Source organism: Ammodytes marinus, assembly GCF_949987685.1.
Source record: "Ammodytes marinus genome assembly, chromosome: 8".
NCBI lineage: Eukaryota > Metazoa > Chordata > Actinopteri > Uranoscopiformes > Ammodytidae > Ammodytes > Ammodytes marinus.
In genome coordinates this window covers 5,243,851-5,258,850 of record NC_137212.1, presented here as the reverse complement: position 1 = coordinate 5,258,850, position 15,000 = coordinate 5,243,851, and the positions used below count along the sequence as shown (strand labels likewise).

At 39.5% G+C, this 15,000-nt stretch overlaps 1 protein-coding gene across 1 annotated transcript in view; it reads right to left on the bottom strand.

Annotated features, from left to right (window-relative positions):
- Window positions 1-2,529: 2,529 nt before the first annotated feature.
- The window catches only part of lurap1 (leucine rich adaptor protein 1), a 17,407-nt gene continuing 4,936 nt past the window's right edge, over window positions 2,530-15,000 (bottom strand). The window contains exon 2 of the mRNA XM_080032711.1: window positions 2,530-5,455. Within this exon, the coding sequence (XP_079888837.1) occupies window positions 4,634-5,455 (822 nt within the window). The 3' untranslated portion in view covers window positions 2,530-4,633. The remainder of the gene's footprint in view (window positions 5,456-15,000) is intronic.

Sequence of the window (15,000 nt, the reverse complement as noted above, 5' to 3'; positions counted from 1 at the left end):
TAAATCTGGAAAGTGAGGAGAGACTTCCAGGTATTTTCCACACCAGTTAGTTAAACTTCCATTTGCATCCATGCACATAGCAGTTATAATCCCTCTTTCAAACAAAAACAATCCACAACCACAAGCTATATATATCCTGCAACCTCAACTGTCAACACTCATTAAATTTCTGCTTAAAACAATGTCCATATTCCAATTTTTAAAACTGGATGCTACCAGTGCAAAAACATATAACAACATTTCGTAGCTAAAACAGCAGTGCCGTTTCAGAGAGACACATTGTAGGCCTGGTTGATGTAATGCGTTTTACAGGTTCTGTTCCCTGCACTAAAATCTAAACCACTAAAACCACTACCATATGGCTCTGGGTGAATTTTGGACAGAAAACCACAAACTAGCGTAGCAGGCAGTCTCTTTGGCATGCTGTGTAGCTTTACGGCCAACACATATGTTTAAATCAAAATGACTTCATGTCTGTACTGTGGCTGGGATATACGATTGAAGTTACTAACGGTTTTTTATTCTCTGTATTCAAATAGAGATTGGAAGCAAAAAAGAAAAGGATAGATCTTTTTTTCTTTTTTTAATGTTCCAAATTGTCCAAAGAGTTCAATTTTTCTTCGCATACACACATATGTTAAATCAAAATGACCTCATGTCTATACTGTGGCTGGGAGATTTGATTGAAGTACTAACGGTTCTTATTTTCTGTATTCGAAGAGAGACTGGAACCAAGAGATTTTTTGGGACAGATTTAAATTTTTCTTAAATGTTCCAACTTGTGCCAATAGTTGAACTTTTCTTCTCCTGTCTCCGGCACTGGCCTGCAGTTGCTGTGTTTTAGAAATGACTTCATGTCTTTACTGTGGCCGGATGAGATGGTCGATCTACTAGTTGTTCTACTAAGTACTAAAGAGAAGCGAAAGATTTGGAACGTTTTTTTTTTCTTAAATGTTCCAACTTGTCCCAATAGTTGAACTTTTCTTCCCCTGTCTCCGGCACTGGCTTGCTGTCGCTGTGTTTCTGTGTTGCTGCGCTTTGTGTGTCTGTCCCGAGCCAGAGAGGGGCATTGTGTGAGCATGATGTGTGTGTTTGGCACCGACCGAACGTTTCCATCCGACCCAGTGTGCCGGTGGAGAGGGGGATGAAAAGGAGAAAAGGAAACACTTCACTGGCTCAAATGAAAAGGAGATGCTGGGGCTTTTAAAACGTGCTATAGCTTCCTGTAGAGTTTGAATTTCTTAACAGTGAACAAGTGCAGAAAAGGGGACTGTAGTAAGAGCAAAATGTACAAGTTTCAGGGACGCATTAAACAGTGTGTTTAATCGTACTTTAACATAAAAAAAACTGTTGTTAGAATGTCCAGCTTGCTATCCATAAATAACTTGCACTGTGACGCGTGCATTTGTGAATATGAATAGTTGATTGTGGCGCCCCCTTTGGACAAAGGCGCTTATGTTTTTATGACACCAGCGCCTGCTGTCCTTAAAGGCCTACTTCACCGGTTGGAATATGAAGGTGTATTGAACTCGGAGATCCTATGAAGCACAAATGTGCAAAAAAAAAATTAAATCGGATCATCCTAGCCTGAGAAAAGGCAGAAAGAGTGTTTTATGGTCTCACTGTCTAACCCTACATTTCTCTTTCTGTCTGATCCGATTTCAATTTTTTTTGCACATTTATACTTCATAGGATCTCCGAATTCAATACACCTTCATATTCAAACCGGTGAAGTAGGTCTTTAAGATCTTTGCTAGTGTGAGGTAGTGGCATTTGTAAAGGAAGTGTGTGAAAGAGACGGCAGGATTCATCGCGTTGAGGTTATATATTTATATGTGACTGTCAGATTAATAATGATAATATGACCATGGTGAAGCAAAGGAAACTTTGATAAATTACCGTTCGGGAAATCAGACCCAAGCAAAGGCATTATAAAAACTAGATAATATATAGCATTGTTTTCCCTTGCTTTTACAGATCAATTAGACTGTTTTATAAACATTTTGAAGTTCCGCATAGGAGGTTCAAATGTCCGCTTTTTGCTAAGGTCATTCAAGGTAGCAGAGAGGGGTGAGTGAAACCATTTACCAGGAGGATTTTTCTCTGACTATAGGAATAGCTTACCGTAGCATTAAAAATTATGTACTGATTGTGTAATGTGTTCCAGACCGTTTATCAAAAAGTGTTAACATGATTAAGTGTAGAGACTGGTAGGAGATGTAGTGATGCTGTGATGAATGGGCTGAAAAAAAAACTTGAAAACCTTTTGGGAGTCGTCTATTCTTATCCAAATATGACAGGCCAGCTGCACTTAGGCAGTCAGTCAACATCTGCATCACGCACACACACACACACACACACACACACACACACACACACACACACACACACACACACACACACACATTTATCCTCTGTCTGTCAGTATTCTTGGAAACTCCTGCAGACTAGACATCATTCAATTTAATTTGCTATAGTGAAGACACTGCTTTACGTAAGCCAGTAAAAACGCTTCAAGAAATATTGCTTTTTTTTCTCAAGTGATTGTATTATGTCTTCCAACACATTTCTCCACCGGTTTCAACAATAAAGCTCTTAGAACAGGGCATGCAATATCACACCCAGCCATATATAACATGTTTACTAGTCAACACTCACATGGCCAGAGCACACATTGTTGGTCTATAGCCATTTTATACACGCAAGAATAGGCAGAGATCATAACATTTTTAACTCAAGATTATCTCAACAACATTGCATCTCATAGGGGGGGAAAATACAGGCATATGTAGTCACGGTTAACACCAATCAGGCACAACATTTGCTTATTAAAAAACAACCCAACACAGGTTACCATAACAATTCAGAAAAAGGAATTTTTAGCCATATTCAGTTTTTTGTCTACAACCAGTAACGACTATTATAGTACCTGATGCACAGAGTAGCTGTATTGCCATTCAGTGAATATACAATATTGCAATATTGATGGTTGGTTAAGCACTGAAGGTTCTAGCTTCACACTGACACAAATGCTAACAGTGGGTAGGTTATTTCTCAATGAGGGAAGATTTAAGTAACATCCTTCTATTTTCATATCCATATTTTCATAGGTTTTGTACATGTTTTTGGGGACGAACACGCTCATAAATTCTATCAAAAGGTGTGTAATACTTGCGTTTAGCTTTTTTTGTAATACTTCATCAAGGTATACTGTTTATAACCATTAGGTGTTTTGATATATTGTCTAAATCAATGGGTTTATACAATACATTTAATTCATTTTTTGTGGCAAACGTTGGTCTCCTACTAACTTAAATGCAGTAATTACAATAGGGTTAATCTGAGCTGTTAGGAGTGGTGTTAAAGGGGGTGATTGTAAAGGGACTACGACAGGTCTTAAGTACACGTAGTTAAGTAGATCCCAAAGCTATAAGTTTGAAGGGGGTCTGAAATCTTCATTGGTTTTAATAATGGATTAAGGGTAAATCGAGGTATTGAAGTTTATGGGAACTTTCTGTGTGAGAAGGACATATTATAATTGACTATCTCATGTGATGTACTATGTCCACCACACCTACAAATTAGTTAAGAAGATCCCAAAGCTATATTCTCGAAATTGTCTTGTTTTTAATTATGTATTAAGGATTTAGGGTAAGTAGTGGAATTGAAAAGTTAATTGGAATTATATTTCTGGGTGAGAACAAGGACATATTATAACTGAAATCGTCTCATTTAATGTACTGTGTCAACGTCAAGCAATCTGAAATCATGTTTTAGCTCTCCGACAGCTCTCGTCTATGTGCTTTAGGAAAAGAAAGAAGAAAACTGAAATTTAGATAAATCAGGGAATGCCAAGAACGACCCTGAGAAAAGCTATGACACAGGATTTTTTTTAGATGTATTTTCCCAAGTTTGTTTTTTGAGGCTAAATAAGGACAACGACATCCTGGTATGTGCATCCACCATAATACTGACATCATGTTTGTTTTCTTCAAAGAAAGTTATAGTGCAGTCAACAACAGAAGGGAACAACAGCACAAGTTATTTGTTTTCTTTCGAACCCAGTGTTGTTCATACAAGGAAAGACTTACTATGTGCATTTCACAACAGCAGTTCATTCTATGATGGTACAGAGTTTTCAATAGTGGCCTGTAACAATGCAGTATGGAGTAACAACAAATTATTTTATATATAAAGTCAAAATGTAATGAATTTTCCCTTCATCATAACACTAACACCCAGGCAAACAAAGTACATCAAGTTGGACTGACATTATTGCCTATCCTGTGGAAATATTTCAATTATTTATTTAGGATATTTCAAAGCAGTTTTTTTTTTTTTTAAGTTTTCCGTATCTTGTTATAATTATTATACACAATGCACCATATAATTACATTTTCATAAAAAAATAAGTGCAACCCCCGTATATTGTTACAACTATCGCATTATTCAATTGTTTATTACAAAAGCGCAGACACATTTATTCCATATTTTGCCTTCGGGCTGTATATTACAAACTGCCGCAGATTAATACATAACAAATGTATTACAATTTGACTTTTTATAACATAGATAAATTGCAATTCCATAATGCATTGTTACATGGCTTCATCACTCTCTGTAATTCTCCTTCTTACAAAAACGTCACGTCCTCTTGCGACTGCACCCAGCGCCAGTGTGCGTCATACTCCAGGTGCATCTTGCCGTTCATTTTACACGTTCCGTCCAAGTCGATCTTTCCATTTTTGTACGGTCTGAGTTTAGGGCTCCCGTGGCTTGTCCCCAATTTATCATTAAGACTTCCTGTTTGCATTGTTGCTTTCTCTATAACACCGTTCGCCTTAGTAGTAACAGCTTGTATTTGGCTATTTCCTTTACCTTTCTCCATGGCAACCTTGGTCCAGACCGGAGTGTTGTTTTGCTCTGACATAACTTGTGGCGAGCTCATAGAAATAGCTGTTTTGGCGTTGATAGCACCAGTTAGCCCAGCAATCCCTTGTCCAACTTTATCGTTCATCCCATTCCCAACAACACTACCACTACTACCATTTTCACTTGCTCCAACCACCCCAACCCCAACCTCACTCCTGGACCTGCCCCCTACTCCAGCCCCCGTCCGGAGCCCACTGGCAGCCTCCGAAACATGGGGCGTGGTATTGCAAATCACTGACTCCGAGCTGGAAGGGCAGTATTCGTCCATATCATCCGCTAAAGTGTCCAAATAGCTTCCGATGGAGATGTTGTCCAGCTTGTCGTTGGGGTCTTGTAGGCTGCTCCAGGACCCCCTCCAGCTGCAGTCTGGGCCCTCCCCCAGACTGTACTGGCTGCTGGTTAAGCTGCTGCATCGGCTGGTCAAGGTGCTGCGCTCCTCCAGTAACCACTTCACCGCCTCGATGCCTTCGTGCACCGCTAGTAACTGGTGCAAGATCTTCACGTCCACCGAGCGCAAGTGAGCCTGGGGAGGAAATAGAGAAGGAGATTTGGTTAGGAATGCAGTACAGTGGGCCGGTGGTGTAGTGGATAGAATGCGAACCATATTGGCTCAGGCCTCATTGCAGTGGTCGTGGGTTCAAATCCGACCCCTGGACCTATACTGCAGGTCATCCTCTCTCTGTGTCCCCATTTCAACTCTGTACTATCTAATAAAGCTTGAACTTGACAAAAAAGAATCTTTAAAAAAATGATTATATTTATGCTTTTTTTTATACAATTTTGCCATTATGCTTTTGTATTTGGGTAGCATGTCTGGATAGGCATCTGCATATGGTCTGCACCTTTACATTTTGTATGTATGGATGAGCAGTGTTATGTGATTGAAGAATGGGATAGTATGTGTATTGAGTAGAAACGGTTACTCTTTGCTTTCTATTCATATTATGAATGTGTTGAGCTGATGTTTCGCACATTTGTATATGCTAGATGATTTTGTCTATGCTTTGTCATTTCCATGCAGCATTTTGCCCTCTTGTCCAAGACAACTTTCTCCAATAGAAGACTGATAAAGATACTTTGAGCTTGAATAAAGTTACACGTTGAGGTTTATGACTATTTTCACTGGGTTGATGTCGAGATAGTTTGCAGGTCGGAATAAATGTCATTTAAGAGAACCAGGCAAAACCAGGACTCAAGTATATTTATATAAAGCATTCAGTGTTGGCTCCACAGACAAGTACAAACACCATTATAGCGCTATTAAACCTTGGCAGACGACCATATATGGAAGTGGAGTAGAACAGAAGCTGGCTGCTCGAGTTTACACTGCAAACAAAGAGGGAACACATAAGGTAAAGAGACAGCGGGGGGAAGGCTGAGAGATGGAAACAATCGAAAGACAAGTCAAGTCAAGTCAAGTCAAAGTTTTTTGTTGTCAGTTCTGATATGTGCATGACATACATCAGAATCGAAATGCCGTTTATCTCTGACCCACGGAGTAGAATAAGATAAACATAGACAACATTTACATTAGATACATTCTTAATACAAAGTAGTGCAAGGAACAAGGGACAAACTGACTAAAACTGGTGACTTTTCTGCTCCCCTTTAACGTGTAACTTTTTATTTGCTTGTTTTTCATAGTATTTCACTGTAAACGCAATTTTTAATCTTGTTTTTTTTCACTATATCTCTTGAATGCAATCTCGATTTTGCCTTTCTCATGTCCTCATCTATAATGTTTAATGTATTTGTTATGCCCCCTGTAAAGCAGTGCTGTAAGAGGCGAATTAAGCTTTCTAAACCGTCATAACGGGAGATATATGACCATAACTAACTCTGCAGGAGAAGTTGTTGAGCGATGGAAATATGATGCAATGGAAAGTTTAACATAATGAATCTTTAAACGCTGTCTAAATGCCCTGTGAACGGTGCTAACTGCTCCACCATTTATTTACAGTAGTCATGATGTAATGTGGTGTAATAAAGTTAAGCAATGATTAGTGAGAAATAACAGGCACTTGGGGTCTTTTAATGTGTGTGTGTGTGTGTGTGTGTGTGTGTGTGTGTGTGTGTGTGTGTGTGTGTGTGTGTGTGTGTGTGTGTGTGTGTGTGTGTGTGTGTGTGTGTGTGTGTGTGTGTGTGTGTGTGTGTGTGTGTGTGTGTGTGTGTGTGAGTGTGTGTGAGGCTGAAAGAAAGAAGCTAAATGATGAATAAGGGGGAAACTGATGGCTGTGGTCATGGAAAATTCCCCCTTAGAATATATTAGCAGAGATGTGCGGTGGAGTGCAGGGCCCTGAGGTGATATATGGCACCCACAGTCAAAGGCTCGGTCCGGTGTGTGTGTGTGTGTGTGTGTGTGTGTGTGTGTGTGTGTGTGTGTGTGTGTGTGTGTGTGTGTGTGTGTGTGTGTGTGTGTGTGTGTGTGTGTGTGTGTGTGTGTGTGTGTGTGTGTGTGTGTGTGTGTGTGCGTGCGTGTGTGTGTGTGCGTGTGTGTGTGTGTGTGTGTGTGTGTGTGTGTGTGTGTGTGTGTGCGCGTGTGTGTGTGATACCGAAGGATTCAGTTTTACACACTTTCGCAATTTTCACCACAATAGGATTTTCATTTTCTTTTTATTACATTTTCTCGCCGTGCCTCCTCAGAAGGTCAGCATGTGTTTCTTGTTTCCAAGGCTACTGCCGCTGCATTTTCACAAGTCACATTGTAAAATAAACACGAAAAACTAATTTCAAGGTGCCTTGTAAAGAATGTACTGATGAAATAAAACTCTGGTTCATTTAACATCTGAAATCTGAAATATACTGTACTGTACATAACAGTGTTCTCATTCATTGAGGCAAAATATACAAACATTGAATGCTTATATACAGTATGCTTAAGAATGAGATCTATTGTATTTTTTAAAGCATAACTGTATGATTCATATCGATTGTGTAATTAATTATACAGCGAAACCTTGCAGATAAATGGTCAAAAAATGCAGTGTCAGGTGAAAGTGCATGGTCGTTAAGATCTGACCTATTGTGTCTTTGCATGCCTCTCTATTTCCCCATACAAGGTCCCTACGACCCTCCATGTTATGTAAATAAAGCATTGGAGAGGAAAGTATCGATTCTACCATCTCTGCTGCTGTTTATCTCCTTGTCTCTCAGCTGCATAATGTTAGCATCCATGGTTACGCCTGCAGTGGAGCGAGGCATCATTGTAGATTTAGTCGATGTATGTTTTTCTGTTATACTACTCATTATTACTGCTCTGTTGCTAAAAAAATACTGACAAGAAAATGGCACAATACCTCACCCTGTCAGTGAGTTAAAAACCTGTTATCCGGAAACCTGGTTTAAAATAGTTAAAATCATTATATTATATCAAAGTTGGGTGTTTCAATAAGCTCTAAAAAAAATCGGATTGAAAAAAAATTGTCAGAAATATTATGGAACTTAAAAAAGCTTTATCTTCTAAGTTTTTAAAAAGCATTTTTGTGTCTAGACCCTTTAACAGGACTGTGGGGGTGTGGTCATATCAAACAGACTCCATGGCAACAGTCTGACAGAGAACTGCTGTGATTGGTTCAAAATTCTCATCTTGTAATAAGAACCAGAGCATAGCCCAAATATACGTTAAGTCACAGTAAAAGACATCACAGTAATATTTACAAAGTAAGTTTTTTTTTAACCCTATATTTCTCTTTCTGTGATGTCACGAGAAAGAGAAATATAGGGTTAAAAAAAACACTCTTTCTGCCTTTTCTCAGGCTAGGATGAACCGAGTTCAATTTTTTTCGCACATTTATACTACATAGGATCTCAGAATTCAATACACCTTCATATTCAAACCGGTGAAGTAGGCCTTTAACGTATATTGACTATCTTAAATGACTATCTTATATTTGGATTGATAAATATGCCTTCACCCTTTTCAGATGCTTACTATCATCCAACTACTAACATGACAAATGACATAGTTAGAAGGATCTTGTGGATTTGGGTTGACAGGGGATTTTAAGAGCCAGTGGTGATATATCCATCTCTAAGGAAAACACTGTCTGTCTCTATGCACAGAAAATACTATCGCTCATAAATCATCTCTATGGCTGACCTTTGTTTCAACCAGTCTCCATTAAGGAAGACCATCACCGCCAGCTGTAGGGGGAAAATACTCTATCACATTTAGTACGCTCCAATTCACTGTCTACCCCTCATCTTTCTTACTATCATCAGGCCCGGTTTCAAGCTTCACACTGCAGATGGGTTACTTAGATCAGTGCTTCCCAAATCTGTGTCATGCCCAAGGGGTTCCATATGCTACTGATAAAAGGAATTGCAAAATATTTTGTTTCTGACGTCTTCTGATCCATCTATTTATTTGTATCTACATTTTTTTGTAGACACTTTCGCCTCTTTCGGTACTAAACTATTTTTATTATCGAAATAACGGCACAATCAGAGAAGCAAAAATCGCCGAGTGTGCAAATTCATGCCACTACCTTAAGATGAGGGGTTACAACTCAAGTGGCCTCATTTCAAACGACAGAGGTTGAGAACCATCATTTTAGAAAAGACTGCAATGTCATGTTTAATGTGGTTGGCTATTTTGGCTTCTATGACATATGGCTATGCTATCATTGCTGAATTTGTCAATCGCCATACAGCAGTCACAACCAGTGACAACCGACCTGCCCTCAATAGCTATAGGAGCAATGTTCAATCACCTGCCTGTCACCTAGCCCAGGCTTTAACAGTTTGTCGCTTGCCTCTCTAGCTAATTGCCTTAGAGGTTTTTGCCTTTGTGTTTGTTTACCTGAGCTTACCTCACACCTGTTTTCATGTCTCTCCAAGCAAATTCGCCACCCGTGCCAAACCCCCAAGACCAACTTGACCAACAGCCACTGTACCAGCCAACATTCACTCGCTGCATACTTATCGAATACATCTTTGTTTTAGATAGGTCTACCTCTTGATTCTTGGTCCACTCCAGCCTTTGTGAGAGTTGTAACATTTTATATTTTATTTAACCTTTATTTAACCGGGAGAAAAACCTATTGAGATTAAAGATCTCTTTTTCAAAGGTGACCTGGCCAAGACAGTTAGCAGCTCAATGAACCACAGTTACAGACAAACACACAGAGACCAAATTAAATAGCACTAAAATCAAGCAAATCAATTCACACTGCAAAATAGACCCATTTCCGTGACCGGGAAACATAAGTCACACGCTCTCAGACACTATCACTTAAAGTCTGGTTGACTTGAAAACATTTAAATTGGCTGTTTGTGTGACTTGTGTTCTACTTACGTTAATTCCCAAGAAATCCAAACCTAAACCTAAACCATAACCACCACATGCCAAACCCTCAACCCTCAACCAAAAGCATCCCTTTAAATGTAACCAAACACCAAGTCTAAATCCAAGAATACACCGATGGTTAAGCTTGTGGGGGACCAGCTTTTCTGACCTCGTATGGGAGAAGAAGAGTCCCACTTTGTCAGACTACACGTCAACACCAGGATACTAGCACTTACTTCCATGTAATCCTTAATCTATTTTTAGCTCAAACTTGTGTATTGAATCACTGCTGGAGCTTGTATAGTATAGTTTGTTTATGGTCAATTCAAAGGCATAGGGGCGACTGTGGCTCAGGTGGTAGAGTCGGGGTCAGCCAATGATCGAAGGGTTGGCGGTTCGATCCCCGCCCTGCCACTTGTGTCATGGTTGTTGTGTCCTTGGGCAACACACTTCACCCACCTTGCCTCGTGTGAATGTCGATAGTTAGCCTGCTATCAGTGTATGAATGTGTGTGTAAATGGGAACAAGTCTCCCTTGCATAAGAATCTCCGGTCTCAATGGGATTTACCTGTATAAATAAAGGCTAAAAAAAAATAAAAAATGGGCTATGGGGTCAATCTAGTGCAGATTTGCTGATGCCAAAGTCACGCTGTACATAAGGCAAGGCAAGTTTATTTAGAACAATTCAGACACAAGGCAATTCAAAGTGCTTTACAGGGGCATGGAATACATTAAAAGTTAAAATGCTAAGTACGCTCAGTAAAGCTGGCAGACACAGTTCTAACAACGTGAGATGAAGGACAGAGACATAAAGAGAGAGACATGAAAGGGAGACACAATATAAACCTATAAATGCCTCTTTTATTTTCTGCCTTTTCAACCTACTAATCCACGTCTACTGTACATACAGTACAACACACATAAAAGGACACGTCATATATGGTTGCAGGGAGGAGTCGCCACTGAAGACCAACAACTGCTTGTGTGTGTGTGTGTGTGTGTGTGTGTGTGTGTGTGTGTGTGTGTGTGCGCCGACAGTTAGACGTTCGGGGTGGGGTTCAGGTTTGAGGTTTTCAGTTGGCAGAGACAATCGGCCTAATGAAGGAGGCAGTAAAAGTAGCTCGGTGCCTGTCAGCGCTGAGGTGGCACAATGCTAACCTAGCCGAGCTAGCTCTACTGCTGACAATATAGATCCTCTTAATTCATGGTAGCTCTCTCTCTCACTCATCACACACACACACACACACACACACACACACACACACACACACACACACACACACACACACGCACGCACACACACACACACACACACACACACAGTGAAAAAAGGCAATGTTATATACATCCATCGGTGGCTGGAGCGTGGACACAAATACGCAAATATTCAAAGAAAGAAACGTCCGCACAACAGCTTAATGTTCCAAAGAAACTTAAATAGTGCAAAGACGCACTCAACCTTTTGACAAAATATTTGGTTTTCCTCGGGTGTCATTTGGTTACAATGACCCACGAGTCCACGACGCGTATATAGTTCTGACACATCACATGGCCAGGAGTGATGCGTCAAAATAAACATACATTCAGTCAGAAATCCAAATTTGCATCTAATTAAAAATGCCAACATTCCCATCCTTGTGCCGACTAGTTGGATCCATGAAGTTTGTAGTGTGAATTATGCTGCTATTCCTTCCTCTCAATCATTTTAAGTATCTATAGACTAGATTGATTGATTACAGCCTTTAATTGTAGTAAAATATTATGTATATTATACATTATGAAGTCAAACATACTCATTACTATAAACAGAGGACCGCGCCAAAACAAAAAGGTCAAACTTGAGTCAAAGTGTTTTTATGTGACACCAGACGGGATGGGAACAGGGAGTAGACGTCTAGAACTATGCAGCACACACACACACACGCACACACACACACACACACACACACACACACACACACACACACACACACACACACACACACACACACACACACACACACACACACACACACACACACACACACACACACACACACACACACACACACACACACACACACACACACACACACACACACACACAGCTGCAGCTTTGGGGACTGAAACATCGTTAATCATCTCTTCTTATGTTTGTGCGGTCGGTACACAGCCAAACAGATTTCAGTTTTCCTACTGAGGCACGAGGCCAAGCACCTTCTGACTGAACCGAGGATTGTAGAAAGCTCCTTTTTATATTTGGTACATAGCTGTGTGTGTGTGTGTGTGTGTGTGTGTGTGTGTGTGTGTGTGTGTGTGTGCGCATTAACTGCGTTTCAAACATGCATCATTCTGCGCAGAAATGCATCATCGAGTAAGACATTGCAAATATTTACATAACCAATTTTCAATGTAAATACTATAATACCATGCAACTGACATTGAATATGTCATAACTCATAATTGTAAGCGATCCACTGAATGGTCTTCAATGATATTTGGACTATCTTGTAAAAAATTCTAAACTTTTTCAGTCAGATTGTTGTTTTCCTTGGACACTTTCTTGGACATTCTTCCTGTCAAAAAGTGGATTTTGTGGTAAAGAAAATTGTGGTGTTTTGTGTTTTGGATTGCATTTTTGTTTGGACCATTATCCTTTGTTTGTCCAAGCAGCTGTGGCTACATCTGCTATACAATTCTGACAGAGTTTAATTTTTCATTTTAAAATCCTATTTATTTTATTTTCAAGCATCCATGTGTCATTTCTTAGCCTAAGAATAACAGAAACAAGTTGATAAGTGTGACAGATGCTCTGTAATCTTTGCCGTCTTGATTTTTTAAATGTTCGAGCAGTTATGAAATGCAGCTTTTGTTCCAAGACAAACACATGACCTAATACTAACTCCAAATCTTGAGGATTAAGGTGCCAGAATTTGATCTGATAATCATTGAATCGTTGGCTTGTTTACAATCTGGTTTACTGCTCAAGCCTCTTGTCTCATCTGTCTTCTTTGTAGCATTTCACTTTGTATATTAATTGGTTGAATGCTTGATATATGAATAGGAAAAGATAAACCCAACTTGTTATGAATCAAAATTATCCTTTTGAGGTGAGACACTCCAGATATGAAAGCATTTTAGATCATTGTATATTAAGTTATATAAAGCCAAATTGGCATATTTATTCAAACATTACTGAAAAAAAAGTATATTACAAAAAAAATGTACTGGAAAAGTTTCATAATGATATCTACTGTATGAATAAAACATTTAACCCTATTCACATGCAGTGTCTTGCCTTACATTTATCGTAGACCAGTTTCCCCTCATACCTATGCTAAATTAATCAGTGTGGTAGAATCATTTTCTCTTTGTATTTCCATCCTCTCTTTGTATTTTCCATCCTAGCTTCATTCATGATACAGTTCATTGTGATATTGTGTGCACAGCTGACGCTCTGTGACGCAGCCTCTCTCCCATGTGGCGAGAGCAGCTTTCCAATGTCACACACACACACACAGCTACCTAACAGACTGCTGAATCACTGCCAACAGGCCAGCATGGACACACACACACACACACACACACACACACACACACACACACACACACGTTCACTCATTCACAAGGATTTTGCAGCTATAAAAAACCTGATTGTTCATACTTTCAAGTCACAAGTCAAGTCTTGTCTCAATTCACTTAATTTGGTTCCCTTCTGCACCAGCATAACAAACACCTGTCTCTATATACACAGTCACTTTCTCTCTGTCTGTCTGTCTCTCTCTCTCTCTCTCTCTCTCTCTCTCTCTCTCTCTCTCTCTCTCATGCCCCCCCCCCCCTCATGTACAGTAACTATCTGTCGTTTCACCTTCCAGATCCAGTCCAGGTTCAGTGCACACACACACACACACACACACACACACACACACACACACACACACACACACACACACACACACACACACACACACACACACACACACACACACACACACACACACAGAGTGACCTTGCAGAGTACCTGCTGTCCTGACAGACTGCAGAAGGTTGGTCCGTCTCTCTCTGTAAAAACCTCCAACTGTTCCATCTGTCCGTGTTCACATCTCTGCTCTTATTCTTAATTGTATGTTCTCCATGGTTTTGAGAATATCTCTCCACCCAGCTACATACACGCTGGATAGATAGATAGATAGATAGATAGATAGATAGATAGATAGATAGATAGATAGATAGATAGATAGATAGATAGATAGATAGATAGATAGATAGATAGATAGATAGATAGATAGATAGATAGATAGATAGATAGATAGATAGATAGATAGATAGATAGATAGATAGATAGATAGATAGATAGATAGATAGATAGATAGATAGATAGATAGATAGATAGATAGATAGATAGATAGATAGATAGATAGATAGATAGATAGATAGATAGATAGATAGATAGATAGATAGATAGATAGATAGATAGATAGATGGATGGATGGATGGATGGATGGATGGATGGATGGATGGATAGATAGATAGATAGATAGATAGATAGATAGATAGATAGATAGAAAGTCACAAGTCACAACATGTAAACTTTCATAACATATTGAAACCACGATATGTCCCTAACCTTGGCTTGACCAAAGTGCTTTTGTTGTCTAAACTTAATAGTACACGGGACAGGGGATGCAAAATCCCACACTCTAGTATCGAAGTCCAGAAATTTAAATGCCCCAAACTCCTTTCAAAAAACGTAGTGCTTCTTTTTTTCAATTACCATTTCTACAAGAACATATTTGGGAAAA